The sequence below is a fragment of the Sporothrix schenckii genome (assembly GCF_000961545.1).
Source record: "Sporothrix schenckii 1099-18 chromosome Unknown Cont38, whole genome shotgun sequence".
In the NCBI taxonomy this organism is placed as follows: domain Eukaryota; kingdom Fungi; phylum Ascomycota; class Sordariomycetes; order Ophiostomatales; family Ophiostomataceae; genus Sporothrix; species Sporothrix schenckii.
This window is the reverse complement of record NW_015971139.1, coordinates 2,562,987-2,583,207: the sequence shown is the minus strand read 5'-3', so window position 1 is coordinate 2,583,207 and position 20,221 is coordinate 2,562,987. Positions and strand designations below refer to the sequence as shown.

At 52.4% G+C, this 20,221-nt stretch overlaps 5 protein-coding genes across 5 annotated transcripts; 2 read left to right on the top strand and 3 right to left on the bottom strand.

The window, feature by feature from the left end:
* Positions 1 to 618: 618 nt before the first annotated feature.
* On the top strand, positions 619 to 3,665 carry SPSK_05901 (tethering complex subunit PEP3; the record flags this gene model as incomplete). The annotated part of the gene is made up of 2 exons (XM_016732610.1): positions 619 to 3,512; positions 3,593 to 3,665. 2 exons carry the CDS (start codon positions 619 to 621, stop codon positions 3,663 to 3,665), a joined length of 2,967 nt encoding a protein of 988 aa, XP_016592557.1.
* Positions 3,666 to 3,881: 216 nt separating this feature from the next.
* Positions 3,882 to 4,585, bottom strand: SPSK_06605 (V-type H+-transporting ATPase 16kDa proteolipid subunit; the record flags this gene model as incomplete). The annotated part of the gene is made up of 3 exons (XM_016733307.1): positions 3,882 to 4,346; positions 4,418 to 4,430; positions 4,542 to 4,585. 3 exons carry the CDS (start codon positions 4,583 to 4,585, stop codon positions 3,882 to 3,884), a joined length of 522 nt encoding a protein of 173 aa, XP_016592556.1.
* Positions 4,586 to 7,534: 2,949 nt separating this feature from the next.
* SPSK_06273 (uncharacterized protein) lies at positions 7,535 to 8,974 on the top strand (the record flags this gene model as incomplete). The annotated part of the gene is made up of 1 exon (XM_016732979.1): positions 7,535 to 8,974. One exon carries the CDS (start codon positions 7,535 to 7,537, stop codon positions 8,972 to 8,974), a length of 1,440 nt encoding a protein of 479 aa, XP_016592555.1.
* Positions 8,975 to 10,119: 1,145 nt separating this feature from the next.
* Positions 10,120 to 13,093, bottom strand: SPSK_05909 (mitogen-activated protein kinase kinase kinase; the record flags this gene model as incomplete). Its single annotated transcript, XM_016732617.1, has 2 exons — positions 10,120 to 12,489; positions 12,665 to 13,093. 2 exons carry the CDS (start codon positions 13,091 to 13,093, stop codon positions 10,120 to 10,122), a joined length of 2,799 nt encoding a protein of 932 aa, XP_016592554.1.
* A 6,369-nt stretch (positions 13,094 to 19,462) lies between these two features.
* On the bottom strand, positions 19,463 to 19,756 carry SPSK_10728 (uncharacterized protein; the record flags this gene model as incomplete). The annotated part of the gene is made up of 1 exon (XM_016737029.1): positions 19,463 to 19,756. One exon carries the CDS (start codon positions 19,754 to 19,756, stop codon positions 19,463 to 19,465), a length of 294 nt encoding a protein of 97 aa, XP_016592553.1.
* Positions 19,757 to 20,221: the final 465 nt, after the last annotated feature.

Genomic DNA, 20,221 nt, shown 5'->3' with positions numbered 1-20,221 from the left:
GAGACTAATTTTTTTTGTTTATACCGTTGGCGACCAGCTGCTACCGCCATTCACTTTTTTTGTGCAGATACCCATTTTTCTCTTCTTCCAGAATTGGCATATCTATCTTTTGTTTATTTCTCGTACATGGTGGCGACTTGGTTTTTGGACTTTCGGACAGGATTATAGAAGGCCATTCAGAAGCAACTTGAATATCTATTTCTAAGGCCCCTTTGTATCTGCTTCGCAGCTTGAACACAGAATCTGAGAAGCCGCTGTGTAGCTACGCAAGCCTGCGAAATGAAACAAATGTACAACATACTTAACTAGGCCTTTAGAATTGAATTCGCAAACCGTCGTGGAGTAGAAGTGGCCAAGGTCTTATTTAGTAGCTCCTGAATTTAGCGGCTACCGAATGCTTTTGTTAGTGATAAGACAGCATAGCTTGGTAATGCCGCAAGTCACCGCCTTTTGTCCTTCAACTATGTTGCAGGCAGCGCTTATTGTTATCTCATTGTGGAGAGCTTCCATACCAGACCTTCTGCGCATACTCCGGGCCGCACAATCTCTCTCTTCCCTTCAGCGTCCCGGCCCGCCATCCCTACCGAAGGCCATGTGAAAGCACCCCCAATACACGCAATGGCTTTGGATCCGTCGAGCGCCTTCTCGGCCACCTCTGGGCTGGCAGACGACAATGGCCTTCCGATCTTCGATGTGCAGCGTGTGCAAATGCAATTCTCCATTGCGGCCAACTTTGTTGCTGCGCAAGTTGCCAACAACGTGCTTGTGCTTGCTCTCTCCAATGGCCGCATCCTCCGCATTGACCTGAACCGTCCTGAAGACATCGACGATATCGACCTTCCGAAACGTCCGTCCGAGATCGGCGTCATCGAGCGGCTCTTCCTCGACCCGACCGCCTCCCACCTTGTTATCTGCACATCGGCCGGCGAGTGCTACTACCTACACTCTCAATCGCGCCAGCCGAAGCCTCTCGCGCGGCTGCGCGGCGTGCCTATCCAGTCGATTGCCTGGAACCCATTGCTTCCCACGGCCTCAACCCGTGAGATCCTCATAGGTGCCGCCGACGGCAACATCTACGAATCGTTTTTGGAACCGTCCAACGACTTCTACCGCAAGGAAGACAAGTACATCAAGAGCTTGGCGCGGCTACCAGATGGTGCCATTACTGGCCTCTGGGCCGATGCCATCCCAAGCCGCTCTGACCAGTTTCGGCGCGTGCTCGTAAGCACCTCCTCGAGGCTGTTGCACTGGGTCGGGAAGATTGGCCGGGCGCAGGACGGCGGCGGCTCGGTGTACACAAAGCTTTTTGAAGCTGAGCAGCCGGTTATTCATGACCTTGCTTCCACTTCTTCCGGTGGGGTAGCTTCCACGGCCTCAACAACAGCATCTTCCTCCTCAGCACCTGGATCCTCTTTGTCGACATCTACCACCTCCCTCGTCGTGTCGCCAGACCCAGAAACAGGCAGGCCCTATGAGGCAGTAAGCCCTGATCGGGCATTCGCCTGGCTATCGTCGCATGGCGTTTACCACGGCAAGCTGCTCGTTGCTCCACCGAAACCCGAGCTCGGGACAAACGTATTTGCCGAATCGAAGCTGATCCCGCGATCCCAGCTGGTCGCTGGTTCCGATGCATCGAGCGCCGGCAGACGGCGAGTCACCAACGACCCGGTCGACACAATTGCTCTGACGCAATGGCATGTGATCAGCCTTGTGGCGGGTCGCATTGTTGCTGCAAACCGCCTGACGGGCTCTGTGGTGTACGATCAGGTGATCCTTGACCCGGGCCAAAAGGCCATTTCTCTGAGCGTAGACCTGCAAAAGAGTACTTTCTGGTTGTTCACGGCCAAGGAGATCTTCGAGATCGTTGTCCGCGATGAGGATCGCGATATCTGGAAAATCATGCTACAACTGCAACAGTTTGATGCGGCGATGCAATATGCACACAACCCAGCGCAGCGCGATGCTGTGGCAACGGCGTCTGGGGACTACCTGATTGGAAAGGGCCTCTTTGATGAGGCAGCCGGTATCTACGGCAAAAGCAGCAAACCATTCGAGGATGTGGCTCTGGCTTTGATCGACCGCAACCAACCCGATGCGTTGCGCAAGTATCTTTTGACCAAACTCAGCACTTACAAGAAGCCGGGTGTCATGCAACGGGTGATGATTGCTAGCTGGCTTGTGGAGATTTTTATGGCGAAACTCAACTCGCTGGACGACACTATTGTCACAAAAGCCGAGCTGTCGGAGACACTGGACCCGGCACAGACGCGGGAGCAGCTCGAGCTGGTTCGGGACGAATTCAAGGCATTTGCGCGTAAGCACAAGGCCGACCTGGACCGCAAAACGGTCTACGATATCATTAGCAGCCACGGCCGCGAGGAGGAACTCCTTTTTTTTGCTGATGCCATCAACGACTACAACTATGTCCTGTCGTACTGGGTGCAGCGAGAGAAGTGGTCCGAGGCACTTGCGGTGCTGAAGCGACAGACTGACGCCGATGCTTTTTACCGCTACAGCAGCGTGCTCATGACGCATGTGGCTACAGAGCTGGTCGACGTGCTGATGCGCCAGGGCAACAGCATTAATCCACGCAGTATGATACCGGCACTGCTGGACTACGACAGTTCCTTCAAGGGCCCGCTCGCGCAAAACCAAGCGATCCGCTACCTGCAGTACGTCATCAACCAGCTGCACTCGACGGACGCGGCCGTGCACAATACGATTGTGTCGATGTACGCGTCTCTTCCGTCGCGCGACGAGGCGGCACTGCTGTCGTACCTGGAGTCACAGGGCGATGAGCCTCGGTTCGACCCGGACTTTGCGCTGCGGTTGTGCATCCAGTACAAGCGCGTGCTCTCGTGTGTGCACATCTACACGAGCATGGGCCAATATGTGCAAGCCGTGGACCTGGCACTGTCGCATGATGCCGTCGAGCTGGCGTCCGTCGTTGCAGATCGGCCGATGGACAACACGGCACTCCGCAAAAAGCTCTGGTTGGCGGTGGCGCGCAAAGTCATCTCGCAGCAGTCGAACGGTGGCATCAAGGCCGCGATTGACTTTTTGAAGCGTTGTGACCTGCTCAAGATTGAGGATCTGATCCCCTTCTTCCCCGACTTTGTTGTCATCGACGATTTCAAAGAGGAGATTTGTGCCGCGCTTGAGGACTATAGTCGCGAGATTGACGGGTTGAAAAAAGAAATGGACGACAGCAGCCAGACGGCGGCCAACATCAAGGTAGACATTGCGGCACTGGACCACCGGTACGCCATTGTGGAGCCCGGTGAGAAGTGCTACGTCTGCGGGCTGCCGCTGCTAAGCCGCCAGTTCTTTGTGTTCCCCTGCCAGCACGCATTCCATTCGGACTGCTTGGGACGCCGGGTGCTGGAACAGTCGAGCCATGGCGTTGGACGTAAGATCCGCGATCTGCAGGTCCAGATCACGAAAGGCTTGGTGACGGGCCCTAAGAAGGATGCTATGGTGGCCGAGCTGGATGCGCTGGTTGCGTCTGCATGGTACGAATTTGACATATCTCTCCTTTCCCCTTTTCTGCTTTTAAATGTCGTGCTAACATTTTTGGTAGTATCTTGTGCAGCGACTTTGCCATCAAAAAGATCAGCGAGCCCTTTATTCGACCCGATGAGAACAAGAATGAGTGGGTGTTATAGCGCAGCAAGCGACGATGACTGAGGTGTGAGCCTTTGTACTGTATTAATTGTCTATATTTCAGCGCCTGATTTACATCCAATGCATTGTTTCTCAGCATTTTGATGCATGTAAATTATGTGCGCCTTCCAATCTGCTTGCATCTACATCGTCCGCCCCAGAACGATCGAAAACCAGACGTCGCGTGACAAAACAAGTCGTGCATATCAGTTTATATGTTAGACAGTGCACACTGTTGCGCCATTGGTGGCGTTCGTCATCATCAGAATCGACACCACCACGCCGTAGAGTCCCAACACCTCGGCAAAGATGAGGATCAGCACCATGCCCACGTACAGCCGCGGCTGCTGTGTACTCGCACGCACGCCCGCATCACCCACAATGCCAATGGCGAACCCGGCTGCCAATCCGCACAAGCCAACGGACAGACCGGCGGCCAGGTACATGAACCCCGTGTACAGCGCCATCTTCTCATGAACGCCATTGCTGATGATGACACTGGCGACAAGACCGTATATGCAAAGGGCCTGGGCCATGATGGCGCAGAGCGTGTTCTGCATCAGGCGATCGGGACGAAGGACGCCGGCCGTAAAGATGGCGGTGGCGGACTTGGCGGTGCCGTAGGAGGCGCCGATAACGGCAAAGACGATGGCGCAGGCCGCACCGATGGCGCCGAAAAAGGACTAAGAGACGAGGAAAATCCAGTGAGTTTCACTTCTGGGGGAGGAGTTGGCCAGCCGGGCGAGGAACTTACTGCATACACTGGACTAGAAAATCATCAAAATGGTTCACATTAGCAAGACCGAAGCAACGAGGCAAGCGTCCACGAGCCAGCATCGAATTGGGTTATTTTATATTGCTTTTGCGTATCGGCTTACCAACGGTCCAGGTTGACATAGTCAATAGAGGTGAAGTCGGCCATGGTGATGAAGTAGGCTCGATATCGTGGTCTTCAAAAGTGCTGCAAATACTACAAGATTCACGGTAGTTATCAGATGCTGCCTTGTTCCCGTCAAAGTTGTCAATGTTAAGACACCATTGAAAGGACTACACAAATTAGAGAAATTGAAATACAGGCACGATTATCTATGTAGTCGGACGATAGACAGCCCGACAACACTTCTTTCTGACGAGGTCATGGGAGTCAAATGCGTTGGACAAAGGATTTTGCATCAGGCAACAGTCAATTCGGTTCTTGCTTTCTTACATGCAGAGGCCCTATTGGCTGGTGTTGTAAGCCAATTTTTATATTCCTGGTGTGCACGTGAGAGACAACGTGCCTGACAGACAGTTGCCATGCATTGCAAGGAGGTGGACAGGGAAAGTCTGCCTTTTGTAAGGGGTCATGTATGCCAATTCAGTCTTGCTTTGTCTGGGGCAAGATCCGTGGTAACAGGACAATGGTTTCCACCTCAAAATCCAAACTTAAATGTCTTACGAGACTCCCGGCGGATGTCTCGTCTCCCTAATCGGTCCAGACAATTCGGCGAGCTTGGCTGTCTCTTAATGAGCAATGCCATTGACGGTAGCCAGCTGGCAATGGCCATCAGAACCACCAGAGGTTAGTTATATAGGAAACCAGACTGGGCCTGGATCGCCAATTATGAGCAATGTTATGACCGACAGCAACCAGACTTAAACACGCTTACGTACACACACATACACACACATAGGAAGACGAAGACTGGGAACAGAGTGAACAGAGGCAACAAGAACCATACAGAATAACGCTTTGGGGGTGACTATGCAAACCTGAAGATCCTTAGTTGGGGGGCATCTAGAGAATACCAAAAGAACAGATGGAAACACAGCTCGCAACGCTGAATGGCCGGAGGTAATTATAGCTTAGCAAACTATTGTGTGCACTGTCCACGGATGGGTTGGCACTGCATTGCCTGCGTTGAAGCACGGAGAAACGGGCTGCGCCCCAAGTCTCGGTCTCTTGTTTCGTTGGGGTCTCTATTTTTGCACTTCTCTAGCGTTTTGCCACTGATGCTCTTTGTGTGGTCGCGGATGCTGCGTGATGATCCGCCGGCCGCGTGCCAGATTTCAGATCCGGAACCAGGGGCGCTGGATGTGAAGAGCGGCCTGGCGGCATTCCTGGCTGTGTGTTTTGCTGTTTTGGCGGCTCTACACACTCGTGTTTCAGGACAGCGCCAGCACGGCTCGACCACTTGCGTGCTAGTGCCTACCTCACGACCGCGCGTCCATTGTGGCGGTATAGTGTACTCGAGAAACGACACTCAGAATTGCATAAGAGTGACCAAGACGACCATTCGGGGCCAAGACCAGCCAGCCAAGCGGCCAGTGAGGCCAAGAGAGGCTGGGCCAAGCCAACAGCCAAGCAGCCAAGAGGCTAAGCCGCCGCGAAGGCAAGCCCAAGAAAGAAATAAAAAAGATGACAAGAAGAGAAGACGAGAAGATTAGGAATCATAAGGATGAAGCGAAGGAGAGCGAAGGGGACGAACGGACGGGTGCAAACAACATTGGTGCAATTGGCGACAGACCACAAGACGACAAAAAATCAGGGTTGATTGCACGGCGCTGTACCAAGAGCAGGTCAAGAAGTGCCTACACGCTTGGCCCAATGCTCACTCTTCGGTTTAATGTCCTGTTGTGAGCCCTTCAGTGTTGCTGCCGTTCATGGATTGTATCTGTTTGTGACACCCAAGCCTTCTGTTTAGCCATTGCTCTTGCCCTGCCATGTACAGATTGGCCCCTTCCTGCCCTGCGACATGACACTTGTAAGAGATCCGGTCCCCCCGTGCCGGAGCCTTGCTGCAAGTGCAGCCGCCCACCCTTTTGTACCCCAGTCCGTGCAAGCATCGTCGCAAACAGGACATGCCCCCAACTTCGTCGTGCGTAGCAGTGGTTTCGTCGTTTGTTTGCACCCTGCCGACTGTACACTCACTGGACAGGAAAATAGTTCGTGGCACCAACGGGCAGGTGCTAGGCCGTTGGCACTGGGCATGCGCGTGCATCGCTCTTGCCCTCCTGGGTGACGCAAGCGCTCAGTCATCAGTGGCATCGTGAGGGCCACTTCCTTCCCAATGTACACGCATGTACACGCATACACCTGCGTACCCAAGGCTGCTCTTGCCCCCCGTGCCCCGTTTAAACCGACAGAGCCGTCTATTTTTGCATTCTGTTCTGTGTTCTGTGCCAGTCTTCTGACAATTCATTTTTTGCGTGTCTCGGTCGTTCTTGCCATAAGAACCAGTCGTTCGCCTGCCAAGTCCGCATACACGTCTTGCGGGCCCATGGACAAGACCTTTCAAGCCCAATACAATTCCAAGACACTTGGCCGTTTGCTCTTTCTGCACATCAATCTGCTTTAATTGCTCCTCTCGTCCCCCTTTTTTTTCTCTCTTAATACCCTCACTTTGGCCTACAACCCTACATCCTCTCTCCTTCGTGAGCCTCTACTTTCGCGGTTCCAGACGGCCTGGGCAGATCACATACTTCCGTTCTCTGCCCTGCTCTCGCGTTGGCCTCCTTCTATTGTTTCCTATTTAGTACTATCACGGCTCCTCTCTCGCGATCGGCTGCTGTGTAGTCTCGCACTCTTTTGCTCCAGTTTGGCCTTCCTCTCCCCTTCTCACCCGATTTCCTTTTGTTTTATATTTAGTAGCCATACTTATATCCGTTTCCTTCCTCTCCATCTACTGTCACTCGTCGATCGATCTCTCAAAACAGCAAATCCCACCCTTCGTGTATAGAGCTGCTTTCCATCCTCGCCATTTACTATCATATAGTTACAGCATCCTACAGTCATTCCATAACCATAGAGTCTTGAACTCTTGACCTCCTCTTCTTTCCTTTTTACTCTTTTACCGAGACACTTGTCTCGACGCCAATCACATCTCGCACCATGAAGTCGCCAACAACATTGGCCGTTCTGGCCTCTGCCTTAATAGCTTCAACCAACGCGCTGGTCCTGCAAAAACGGACTGATGGTCCTCCTAGAGTCATCAGTATGGCTACCGAGCGAAGACGAGTCGACAATCCGGTGCAACGAGACCGGTTACGACGCAGGTCGGCCCCCGTGGAAGTCAGTCTAGACAACGAAGAGACTCTTTACTTTGTGAATGTCAGCTTGGGAACACCAGCACAGTCTCTCCGCCTTCATATCGACACCGGCAGTAGCGACCTGTGGGTAAATACACCCAGCTCGACGCTGTGCAAGCAGGCATCGCAACCCTGTGCCTTTGCTGGCACATACACGGCCAACTCCTCCTCAACATACGGCTACGTGGGGAGCTACTTCACAATCTCCTACGTCGACGGCTCGGGAGCCAGCGGCGATTATGTGACAGACAAGGTCAGCATCGGCACAAACGGGTCTACAGCCCTCTCGAAAATGCAGTTTGGTGTCGGCTACACCAGCTCGTCCTCGCAGGGTATCCTGGGTATCGGTTACGCAATCAACGAGGTCCAGGTGGGCCGCGCAGGCAAGGCGACCTATCCCAATCTACCAGCCCAGATGGTTGCAGACGGCATCATCCGGAGCAACTCCTACAGTCTATGGTTGAACGACTTGGACGCAGATACGGGCAGCATCCTGTTTGGTGGCGTTGACACCGCACAGTATTCTGGTTCCCTTCACACTCTGCCCGTTCAGAAGCAGGCAGGCGCCTTCTCGGAGTTCCTCGTGACCTTGACGGGCCTCCAGCTTGGCTCGACCACCCTCGCCAGCAACATGGCTCTGGCCGTGCTCTTAGATTCGGGCTCGTCACTCACATACCTTCCCGACTCCATAGTGCAGACCATCTTCAACCAGGTCGGTGCCACGTACGACGCTTCCGAGGGTGCCGCCTATGTGCCCTGCTCCCTGGCCGACAAAGCCAACTCAAGCGTGACGTTTGAATTCTCGAGCCCGTCGATCACGGTGGGTATTGATGAGCTGGTGCTTGACTTGGTCACGGCTAGTGGCAAGCGTCCGACCTTCCGGAACGGCCAGACTGCCTGCCTGTTTGGCATCGCCCCTGCCGGCACCGGAACAAATGTCTTGGGTGATACGTTCCTGCGCTCGGCCTATGTTGTGTATGATCTCGACAACAACCAGATTTCGCTGGCCCAGACCGTTTTCAACACGACCGCGTCCAATGTCGTGGAAATCGGCACTGGCGCCTCGAGTGTTCCGGACGCCACGCTCGTAACCAACTCTGTCGCTGCAACGTCTGGACTGACTCTTGTGGCAAACGACAGCAAGGCCAACGGAGCCGCGGCGTTTTCTAGCCAAGCAGTCGTTGCCATCTTGGCAGCACTTGCCTCTTCCGCTCTCGTTGGGCTGAGCATGATATTGATTTGAGCCCATGTCTCTCTGCGTTTCCTTAGATTTTACCATTTTCATTACATGTTACATTGGCATAGCGATTGCATCTGGGAACATGGCGTTTTATATTCGGCGAGGCATTTCTGAATAGAGGGCTAAAGGGTGCGGGAGAAGTACCATTGAGTGGGATCAGACGGACTTCTGGAGGGTTTATCTGACTGGCTAGAGGATACTTCTTAGATTCTCCAACGCATTGCATTAGGATCTATTTTCTATTACACAAAATACCATTTGTCTGCGGACAATATACCAACTACCATCTACATCAATAATACCCCGTCTGAATTAATATTTTAATTCAAATAACACTATTGCCCCGGATTTCATTGCCAATGGAATCATGCGAGGGCCTCCTTCGAAACAACACCAAGACAGCTTGGCGGGAGTCGCATCATCTCATGGTTTTAGTGGAGTCTCCACCATTTTTACATTCGATGCTGGGGACTTCTTTCTTGTCTCCTTTGGCGGCCGGTAATATATGGCCATCTCTAATAAAGGACCGACCAGGAACGGCTTGGATTGTGCAAAAACCAGATCCTTGATGTCTGGAGATGTTTGGGCCGAGAGCAGTGTCGAAGAGATACGATGGCCGGGCCGTGAGTGGCACATGGTTGGAGTAAAGTGCCGGCTGCCGCTTGAAAAAGTCCTCGGCGGATTCATAGTTAGGCCGGTGACGACAAACGACTACCCGCTCCCTTACGTTTTATTTGTCAGGCAGGCCTTTCTTTTTAATTGTTGCTCCCTTGCATTGTGTTGAGGTCACGGTGTCGATACTGGGTTGGGTGGGCAAGTTGAAAGACGGCGGTGTTACATTGTAAAACTAAAATCATTCCCATTGTATATATGTTGATGTGTATGCATGTTTATAACGTGTATTAGGAATTCCAACTCCGCAAGCATGCTGAAGAAAATCAATGGTCTTTAGAGGGGGTGTGAGAAGAAGGTGCATTTCGTAGTCGTCGTGTCAAAAAGGTCTTGTGAAGAATGGGAAGGGTGCAAAGCAACATATATAAACCCGATGTAGTAAAAATCCACCAGAAAAAGAGAAGTCATTTTCTCATCGCAATCTTTAGAGACGAGAAGAAGAGTGACAGTGAAGAGCAAACAGGAGTTTCAAACTCTTATGTGATGGGAGTCAAGAACGGGCTGGCCAGCAGTTCGTCTGCACTGGGCCGTTTATTGTGATCCATCTCAAACGTTTGGCTCAAAAACAGCTTGGCCTCCTCGCTGGCGCCCTCGGGGATCGTCGGCGCCGCCTTGCTGCCACCAATCTTGAAGATAGCTTGCAATTGCGTGCAGTCGGGGAACGGGTGTGTACCCGTCATCATCTCAACGACCAGGCAGCCAAGCGACCAGATGTCAGCCTTGCGCGTGTAGCTCGTGCGCTTGACCACCTCAGGCGCCATCCAGAATACGGAGCCCTGCATAGATGGCCGGTTCTTGCTATTGTTCGCACCATTGAGAATGTTCGTGGCCTCGAGCTTCTTCGAGATACCGAAATCGGAAATCTTAATCGTGCCCTTGTTGTCAACCAAGATGTTGGCACCCTTGATGTCGCGGTGAATGATATCGCGTTGATGCAGGTACGACAGGCCGTGAAGGATCTGGCGGACAAAGCTGCGGACGAGCGGCTCGGGAAGTGCGCCGTACGAGTTAAGCATCGTCTGCACAGAACCGCCGGGAACATATTCGAGGAAAATGTTAAGGAAATCGGTCGAAGAGCCGCAGCCGAGGTACTGCACAATGTTGGGATGGCGAAGGTCACGCAGGAGGCTGATCTCGCGCTTCAGTGCCTCAATCATGCTCTTCTTGCGCGAGTCAATCTGGCCGTTGGCGCCAGGTGCTGGCGCCTCGACTTGCTTGACAGCCAGCAGCTCACCTGTAACGGCGTGTAGGGCGAGGTACACGCAACCAAACGAACCAGAGCCAATGAGCGCGCCCTTCATCCACTTGCTCTCATCCCAAGACTCGCCGGCAAGGAAGCTCTGCAGTTCCTCGTCTGCGCCCTCACCGTCAGCATCCAGAGCTTGGCTCACCTCCTTGAGAGAGCTCGAGCCAGAGCCGGTCGTGGTCGTCTCGTCATAAAAGCTGTGGCGGACCAGGTTGCCATCAGGATCTGTAATGCTGACAGCGGCAGTATCGGAGCCGCTGTCAGCATACGAAACGTACGACTTGCGGTTGGGCTCCATCGACGTCTGCTCCTCCTGGAGTGTGTCCAGCATGGACGAGGCAATAGAGTCACGGTAAGCATGGGGCGCACGAATACTGCGCTGGTCCCGCTGCTGGACTTTGGCCAATTGGCCAGAGGTGTTCAGCCAGCTGTCTGCAATGGTCGGGATGGGAGGCGCATCCTGGATGCTGGAGGCGAAGCTGAGGTTGCTGGCCACACTAAGGCGGCTATTAACCTTGCTTAGGCGGGCTGAGCGTCTCATAGACAAGCGTGCTGTGCGGTCAATGTCTTCGCGCGGGTGGTCTGGGAAGTAAGTAGTCAAATCTGAGGCAATGAGCTCGCTAGGAGGGCGAAGACCACCGAATTGTCTTAAAACACCCTTTCTGCGGATTGGCGGACGGAGCGTCTCGACGGGCGCCGGACGTTCAAGATCGCGAGCAGCGTTGTTCACATTGCGCTCACGGTCATCCTGATACGAGACAGGCGACAGGGGTGGCTGCTGATGCTGTAAGTTGTCCCAGCTCTCACCGAGCACCTTCTGCACCTTCAGCTGGCTTCGCTTTTCTACTGTAGGCAGACTGTGGCCATTGTTTTGTTGCATCTCTTCCATAGCAATAGCTGAGGCTCTCTCCAGCTCGGAACGACCCGGTTCGCCAGAGGGGACTCGGCGGAGGATAAGGCGGTTTCTTTCGGGGCGCGTCTGGTCCTTAATGATGCGCCACAGCTCAGTATCGCTAAGGCGTATGCATTGGTGGGGGTTCGGGTCGACGCCGTTCAAGACCCAGAAGCAGTAGTTGCGTTCGTGATCTTCACGGAGGGCAAACTTCCGCAAGGTCACGCGCATGACTTCTTCACAAGTTTTACAATCGGCAATCTTGACGACTTTGGTAACGCCACCGGTCGAGATCACGCGGATCACGTCTTGGTTCTGTGGTAGAGCAGCCATCAGAGAACCGTCCATGCTAGAGTTGTTGCGGGTGTGGGCCACTACCAGACGACCGGACGACTGCGCAGGTGCAGATTCCGGGGATGGGGCGGGGAAACGGCTTACGGCTGTAGCCGTCGCCTGGCCAGAATATGCCTGGTTTGGGGTCGGATATCTGCCTGGGCGCGCGGTGCGCAGTTGCTCGGCACTTGACGGAGGGGAGTTTGGACGCGAGGACTTGGCACCGATGCCTTCGAGAGCCATGGAGGAGAGGTCGATCTGGCGGGAGTACCGCTTGTTGGCGGTCGGTGTGGGGACCGCAGGGCGGCCAGAGTTTACAAGGCGGGGGGAGCCCGATGACGGGACATATTGGATGTCCAAGCCGCCAAATGATTCCTGTTGAACGTGTGAGAGGGAGAACGGGGGAGCGTATCAGGGTAATGTTGAGAAGAAAGAGAGAAAGCAAAGAAAAACAAAATGAGGGACCCCATGGTAGAGGAGACACAGAACGCAAACGCGGCAGAAAAAACGCAAAGGCAATCGCAATGCGAGCAAGGAGATTGACACATACCCTATTCCGTTTCTTCTGGTTTGCATATGCCTTTGTCCGCAGCTTCTTGATGCTGAGGAAGAGGCGGACGCGATCGCCAACCTTCTCAATGCCCATTTCCTTAAGAACCTCCTTGTCCATCTCGAGGAGGTTCTCGCCGTTAATGTGATTTTTCCGGAACATCTTCTCGTAGTCGCCGCATTTGACACTGCGGAGGTATTCGCACACACGGTCCTCGTCCCAGTTCTTGACGGAGTCAGGTGCGTCCGAGTCAGAGAACTCCGAGTCTGTTGGGCTGGCAAAAGACTGGCTTGTGGTAGCTGGTGCGATCAAAACTCGCCGGGTAGGAGCGTAAACTGCGGACGGTGTTGGCAGACCTGACACAAGGCCACCCGATGCCTGCCCGCCGAGATTCGGCGGGTATGGCGACTTTGCTGCGAGCATCGCCATGTTATATTGTCTATAGAGTGTGGTTGAAAGAGAGGAGGGAATGGCCCAGAAGCCCCAATAGTCGCTCGTCCAAAGTCCTCAGGCGAGGGAGAGGATGGAGTGCGATCTGCAGCTTCGTCTCTTCGTCGGGGTGGTTGTTGATATATTGGATAGCGCTCTCGATTGCTTGCAGATGGCCGCCAGCGGACTCTGGTGTCCCCAAGGGATATTTCCAATATGAAGAGCAGTTGTTGGTTTTCTTGGTTTATTCGTCTGCCGGTCTTCGTTGACACATCTATCTCGTGGCTCTGTGACCGGAACGAAAGAGCGCGACCGACAGAAAGAGAGGGAAAAACGGGAACGTCTGCCCAGTCGCGAGAACGTGGTCTGATAGCACAGACAGGCCAGGCGGGTGTGCGTGAGATTTTGTCGCGATAGAAAAGGGCCACCAAGAACAGGCTCCGGTGAAGAAAAGCAGGGTGCACCGGGTTTCAAATAGGAAGATGAGCGAGGAGAGGGAAAAGAAGGAGGAGAAGGAGGGAGGGGTGTGGAACAGGGTTGGCGGCAACAGGAAAAAATAGAAGCGGACTACAAAATGGAACAGGGGTAATAGAAGACGAGCTCTCAGGGTGTTCCCTTAAGGCCGTGTAAGAAGAAAACCACTGGCCGTGAGTAGTTGCCTCACTGCAAGGACCGCAGATCTAAGCAGAAGTTGCTATGTGAGTTGTGGATGAAAAGAGGCGAGAAACAAGCGGACGAAGAGACAGGTTAGGTTTGAAAGGGCGAGAGCAAAGAACGACAAAAGAGCAGGACGCCGAGAATCAAAGATGGGTGATGAAAAAGAGGATGCAGGCGCTGGAAGAGGACGAAAAGGGGGCGCCGGAGGCGAGAACGGGTTACACTGCCGAGACGCTGTCGAAAGGCGATGCGTTGTCCCGTTGGAAACAAAGCCAGGAGCACTGGACGGGTGATTGAGGGCTGTCTGGGGTCAATCTCTCGGGGTTTCGAAATACGCCTGAAGTGAATTTGAGGAGAGAGTCGAGCTGGTAAAGGAGAAACACTCAGTGTGTACGGGAAAATGGAGCGCAATGAGGATACGGACCTTGCTAGTGTGAGGCACTATTCTGTACAGGTGAGTGTTGTTTCTTGGCCTGTCGGTCATTCTTTCTTCACTCCGTAGGACTCTTTAAGGGGGGTCCTTTCTTTGGCTGATTTACAATTGGACAGGACACAGCAGGAACGACCTGCAACCTGCAACCCAATAAGCCTAACGGCTCCGCTGGGTCCCATTTACGAGTCGAAAGACATGAATGGTGTTCTTTTGCTCCTTCACCACTTCGTCGTTGTACCTGCCTTGGCTAGGGGGGTTTCGACAGGCGCCTGCTTCAGATTTTAGCGTGGTGCTCTTTCCCTTTAGGTGCAACGAGACGTGCTTGGATTGGCTGAACCGTTTGGGTTAGCCCAGGTCCAGGCGCCTTTGGAAGAAACAGACGTATCTGTATCTGAAAAGGGCAACAACATGGAAAATACTCCGAACAGAAAACATGCAGACACCTGCCCGTTGGTTCCTTTTTCTGCAACGTGCGCCGCCTTTGGAAAAAGAAACGCACCCAAATCGGCCTAAAATATCCACTTGTATCAGCCAGTTTCTACCCCTGGAGCCGCTTATCAAAAGAACACTGCCCATGACAGCGCCTCAATATGAAGGCTCGGAAATAGCAAAGAAGTAAAAGGGAGGGCAGTGGGTTGAATTTATCAGCATAACACTCCGTACTAAAGTAGTTGCCGTACGGAAACAAGTGCGATGTGTGACTAGAAGGTAATGCGACCACTATGGAAGAACGGGAACTGGACGAGCGACTCCAATGTCTTGCCTGCACCTGCCCGTCCCTCGCTTGACCGGCTACAATGTTCTTGACCGTTGTTTCTGTGACTTCCTTACTCCACTCCATCTTCACGGCAAAATAAGAGTGTTGCTTGCGATTGGTCCATTGGTTGCACCCCTTAAGACACTTCAACAAATGAGAGAGAGAATAGGAACTTTTGTTCTATTTTCTGCTTGTCGGCGGGCGGCAGCTGGTGTGAAACGTGCCAGTGCGCACAGACCAACCAACAGGCCTGATCTTTTGAGCACTTTACTTGGGCCAGTATTTTTGTGCCTGTCTCGCCTGCCTCTTAGCGCGGCCGTCCACTGCAACCCACAAAAGCCTCGCTACCTCGCTGTGCCTGCTTGCAACCATCCACATGGCGAAAAAGCAATCGAAGGGCCCGCCACTGGCGCTATGTTTATGAAACACACTGTCTCCTGCACAACATCACACGGGTCCAGTAGTTTGGGGGTTTCGGGTAGGGGGGGGGGGGTCCAAAGTTGCGGTAAGCAACGATGCCTGCCAGATAACTAACTGGAGCAGATTTTACACAAACGAGGAAACGGCCGAGGAAACGGCAGCAATAATCTTGAGCTTTTCTATTTGCGGTGGACGGCGTTGCACAAGGACGAATACGCCACGAAGCAACGCGAGCGACAGAACGGACAGAGAAAACGCAGCATAGAACGGGCAAAGCATACAGCGTTTACGGAAACGGTCGAGCCGATTTACAAAGGCAGGCGGAGAATAGACCAGGACGACAAAACGCGTGGCTAAGCGCGCGCAAAGGCAGTTTCGGGCAGGTCCAAGGGACGACCTAGGGATGGTAAGAGGCTTGGGATCCAGGACAAAAAAAACAAGAGTGTCACATATATGTCGTAGTATTTCGTACATCGTGGCAGTCGGAAGACACGGTTAATACGTCGCGAACGGAAAGTGGCATTAGTAAACGAGAACAAATGCATCGTAGAGAGGGATCACAGTCGACTCCATATAAGCAGCTATACGTCGTAAATCCAGTAGGAAAGATGCAGCCGACAAGACGAGCCGACAGTGCAAGTGTAGTCCAGAGATGATTGGAAAGACGATGCGGTGCGCCAGCGTAGGAGGAATGAAACGATAAAGCATGAACGAGAGAAATTAAGGTACAAAGTGTCGGTGCCCGAAATTGCGTAGCAAGGGGGGTGGAGAGGTACCCTGTTGGCGATCATGACGATGCAAGCTTTTTACCGCGGAGTTTTGATGTCATGGGCCCGAATGCACGAAAGTGTGTTCGGATGCTGCGATCAATCATGGACTAATTTGTTACTGAGTGACTTTCAGTGCCTGGGCAACGCATTCACCACGAAATGAACTTCGAGCTAGTATGAAGAATACGATTGCCGTCGGATAGTATCTGATAGATTAATGCCGGGGAACGGGACGTGCTCCAGCCACATTCAAAGAAGCCAAGAAGGGAAATAGAATGAAAGCCGGTGGTGGTCACGATAGGCGAAAGTGGGCAAAAGGAAGCAAGCGAAACTCTCACAAGTGCGATGAGAGGCAAAAGACAGTTCACTGTACGACATATGTTGTATGGGATGCCCGATATGTCAGGGGATAAAGACTGGTAGAGCCGCCGCATACGACGTCCAGAGTGACGAGATATGATGACGAACAGTCGCGGATCTCTGTGACAAAAAGCGATTTATGCTTCCGAGTCACTAGGGCTGATAAGGAGCTGTCGATCACTGCTAATCTTATGAAAGTGAGAGGGTAGAGTGGCAGGGGAAGAAGACAGGGGACATACGGGATGGGAAATGCATCTACGATGAAATACGGCGGTTGAACAAAACCTCGCAAAAGGATGACAAAGGTGGGAGCCTGGTTCGCGTGTGTCTTGCAGATGATTGGCACACAACCAAGAAACAAAAAAGTGCTCACCAGCTCCCGAGTAAAAAAAAAAAAAACCCCTCCACAAAGTAAGGGGGCATGCCATCTTGAAACCTGCTGTGTTTCGACGCAGGCGCTGGAACCCCATGCGCATACGACCGGTAGCAAAAAGAGCAGCAGGAAGCAATGGGTACCAGGATACTCCGTGGTTTGCCGAATCAAACAATGGCCAACAGGAGAGCTGGTACTTCATGCTCACCGCGTCTGGCAAATATAATGTTATCAGACAAATTTGTGACCGATGACAATTCGGATGCCTGGCTCACAATAGTTTATCAAACACGGAGTTTATCAAGTCAATATTTTCCTCCTTGTAAACATGAAGACAAACAGAAACAGAAGCAGAAGCAACCCGTTTGTGTAGGGGAAATGATGGTGGCCTTGTTGACAGATATCTTCGTCATCTTCACCTAGCTACATAAAAACGGAGAATACGGGTTACTCCGTGCAATTCTAAAAACAAACCAAAATCTACTATTCGTAGGCCATTGCAGATCGAAACAAAAAAATAGAATTGAGAGCATCCGTGTGTCACACCCAGCATCGCCGGAACACTGGCGTCTTTGCGCGATAAACGAGAGTTAGCGGCCCCATCCCGTGTGAAACAAAACATTCGCATCATGCCGATTTGGATGTCCCATTCATTTTCACTATTTCAATGAACAACCTGCTTCATGTGCTTTATCTCCCCTTCACATGACACATACGATATATATAGTTTACGATATCTACAGACAGGGGCACGGGGGGACAAGAGCCTGAGCGTGAGCTACTGCGTCCCACACTCTGCCATTTCACAGTCGCACACGTCGACAGGCTGACGACAAATACGAGCCAGCATGGGTGGTGGTCAGTCTCCCACGCCCCGTTTTCGCTCACTCTCCAGGTGTGAGTGCGCGAACAAAATCGCACGAGAAGATCCGGATTAGCCGTTCACCGTCCCCGAGCTTCGGATCAATTGCCCTCGTGCGTAGACAGACAAAGACACCTCCTTTCTGATAACGTGTAGTAAAAAAGAGCAGCTCAACGTGACAATGCAAGCGGCAAATGAGCGAGGATGCAGCCGCCACTCAGAAACAAACGGCCCGTCGTTCGCTGTTTACAAGGGGCTATTATTGGTCATTCTCTGGCTCAGCTTGAGCAAGCACGTTTGTTTTTATGTCGCACGGCGTAAAGGGTAATGCTCTTTCCACTTTAAAAGACTCGTGGCCGTGGCATACTAGTCATCTTCCAAAATCCCCAAAGGATAAAGACGTAGCATATGCCCCGTAAACAAACAAAGCGTAGAAGGAAATATCAGCAGAAAACAAGACAGCAAGAAACATGGGGCCAATGATACTTACCATCGGCCACGTACTTCGCAAGGAACGAGGCCCCATGCTGATACACAGGAAAACAACCATGCATCTCGTAGCCAAGCGCCCCTCACTTTGGCGAAAAGATTCAGCGAAGGAGCTGTGGGTCGTTGCTACTAAGTTAAGGATCAGTCTTCATAAATCGATCTCCTTTCTCCCGTCGGCATGTTTCTCTCTGCTTGGCCACCCGATTCATCTTCTCGATAGTCTCTATGGTTTCCACCAAGGCTCAAGAACAGGCCCACAACAACGCAATGCCCCCATAAGACGCGCACCATGCATAGCCTTTCGGGCACGTAGTTCTCCGCTCGTTTCCAGTTCTCCATCTTGTTCGTCTCGCTCGTGCACTTAAGCGTTCTGATTATTACACCCCATTGCGTCGTATCAGTGGTAGCTCGACAGGTTTTGCCCTGCTCTGTGGAGCCTCGCAGTGTCGCACTCAGTGGAACCTAGGAACCTAGTGTCGATGAGCGAGCGCACATCAGATCACCAAAGTCAGATATGCCCGCCGTGCAGGTGAAATACTTTTTCAACCCGTCGGTGCCTCGCTTCCCTTTCACTTCAATGACGTTCTTCAACTGTCTTGACGAACGAGTGAAATTTCCTAACCGGGCAAGAATCTGTTACAGACCTTCTTGGCCCGGCCCAAGGCGGGCAAGCACTTGGCTTCTGAGACAAGAGAATTCCAGTCAGTTCCTGATAAAGATTCGCAGTGGACGAAAGCAGCCGCCACACCATCCAAAGCATCCACAATCTTAGACACAGGAACCCTGCGAGCCAAAACCCAAGCCCTGCAAAACCACACTAGCCCGCCGAACGTAGCGGAGCCGTACTGTGTCATGAGCTGAGCTTTCCAACTCGGCCAAGCCGTGAGAGTCAACAAGAGGTCTGATTGGCCAGTCTACACTCCCTAGTTTGTTTTGTTTTTTTTTTTTTTTTTTTTTTTTTTTTTTTGGCATTTCGTGGTCCCCGCGCCAATCCCATTGGCCAATGTCCCGCCTCGGAAGAAACAGACGATAACATAACATCATCGGCTGCCTACCTCGCACAATCTATTTCGTACTCATAATTACTCAAGATGACCTTCAAAAGAAAGGACCGAAAAAAAGACGGCAAAAGCAGATAGCAACATGGACGTCACGAAAATCTCCCGCCGGCTATCGCTCCTTACTAGTCGTCTCGGAGAGATTTCGCGGCCTTAATTGCTTCGTTAGCACACTGTTATTGAGACTGCTCTACGCCGTCCGTCGTGGACCACCATCGTCGTCGTAGCACAGGATACTCCAAAGACCTCGTACAGAAATGTCAGCACAGATAGCTGTGGCCTCTAGTGTGGTGTGGTTCTTCATCGTTCCTGCCTCTGGTGAAGGGCTACGGTCTAAGGGGAAAAGGATCGGCGGACCGCCAGATAGCTTCTGTTTCCGTCCGTTCCTGCCCTTCGCTGTTTGGTGTATGCCGTATATTGTACATCGAAGGTTCTTTCCCTTTTTGCAGACACGACGAGCATCACTCCTTTCCATTCTCGTCATTTCGTGTCTCCCCTCGTTCGCTCCTTCCTTTCCCCATTCCAGGGTCTGCTCGACTTCGTAATCTGATGCACGCAGCTGTCACCTCCTGCCTTCGTCCAAAAACCTCGTAAAGGGCTTGATGTAACCCACGCTAATGGGTTGCTTCGATGGCACTAATCCAAAACAAGGAAACTACTGGCCATGCAAGGCAAACACACCGACAGCTGAGTGCGCCTTCCCTGCTTTTTCACACTTCTCGACGTAAAAGGACTAGATTATCGGCTGCCCAGCGCTCTGTGTGTGCTGTGTGTGTGTGTGTTGTGCTCCTTCCCAGAATCCCAGGAGCTGGTCGTGGCATTGTTTTTTATTTTTTTCATAGACGTTTTCTGATCTCCGAATAGCCTCATTGCCCCTTCCTTCTTTTCCTTCTTTTTTTCTTCGTCGTAAGCTTTTGCTCGCTCTCCCACCCCTCGCTCGCCTCACCGT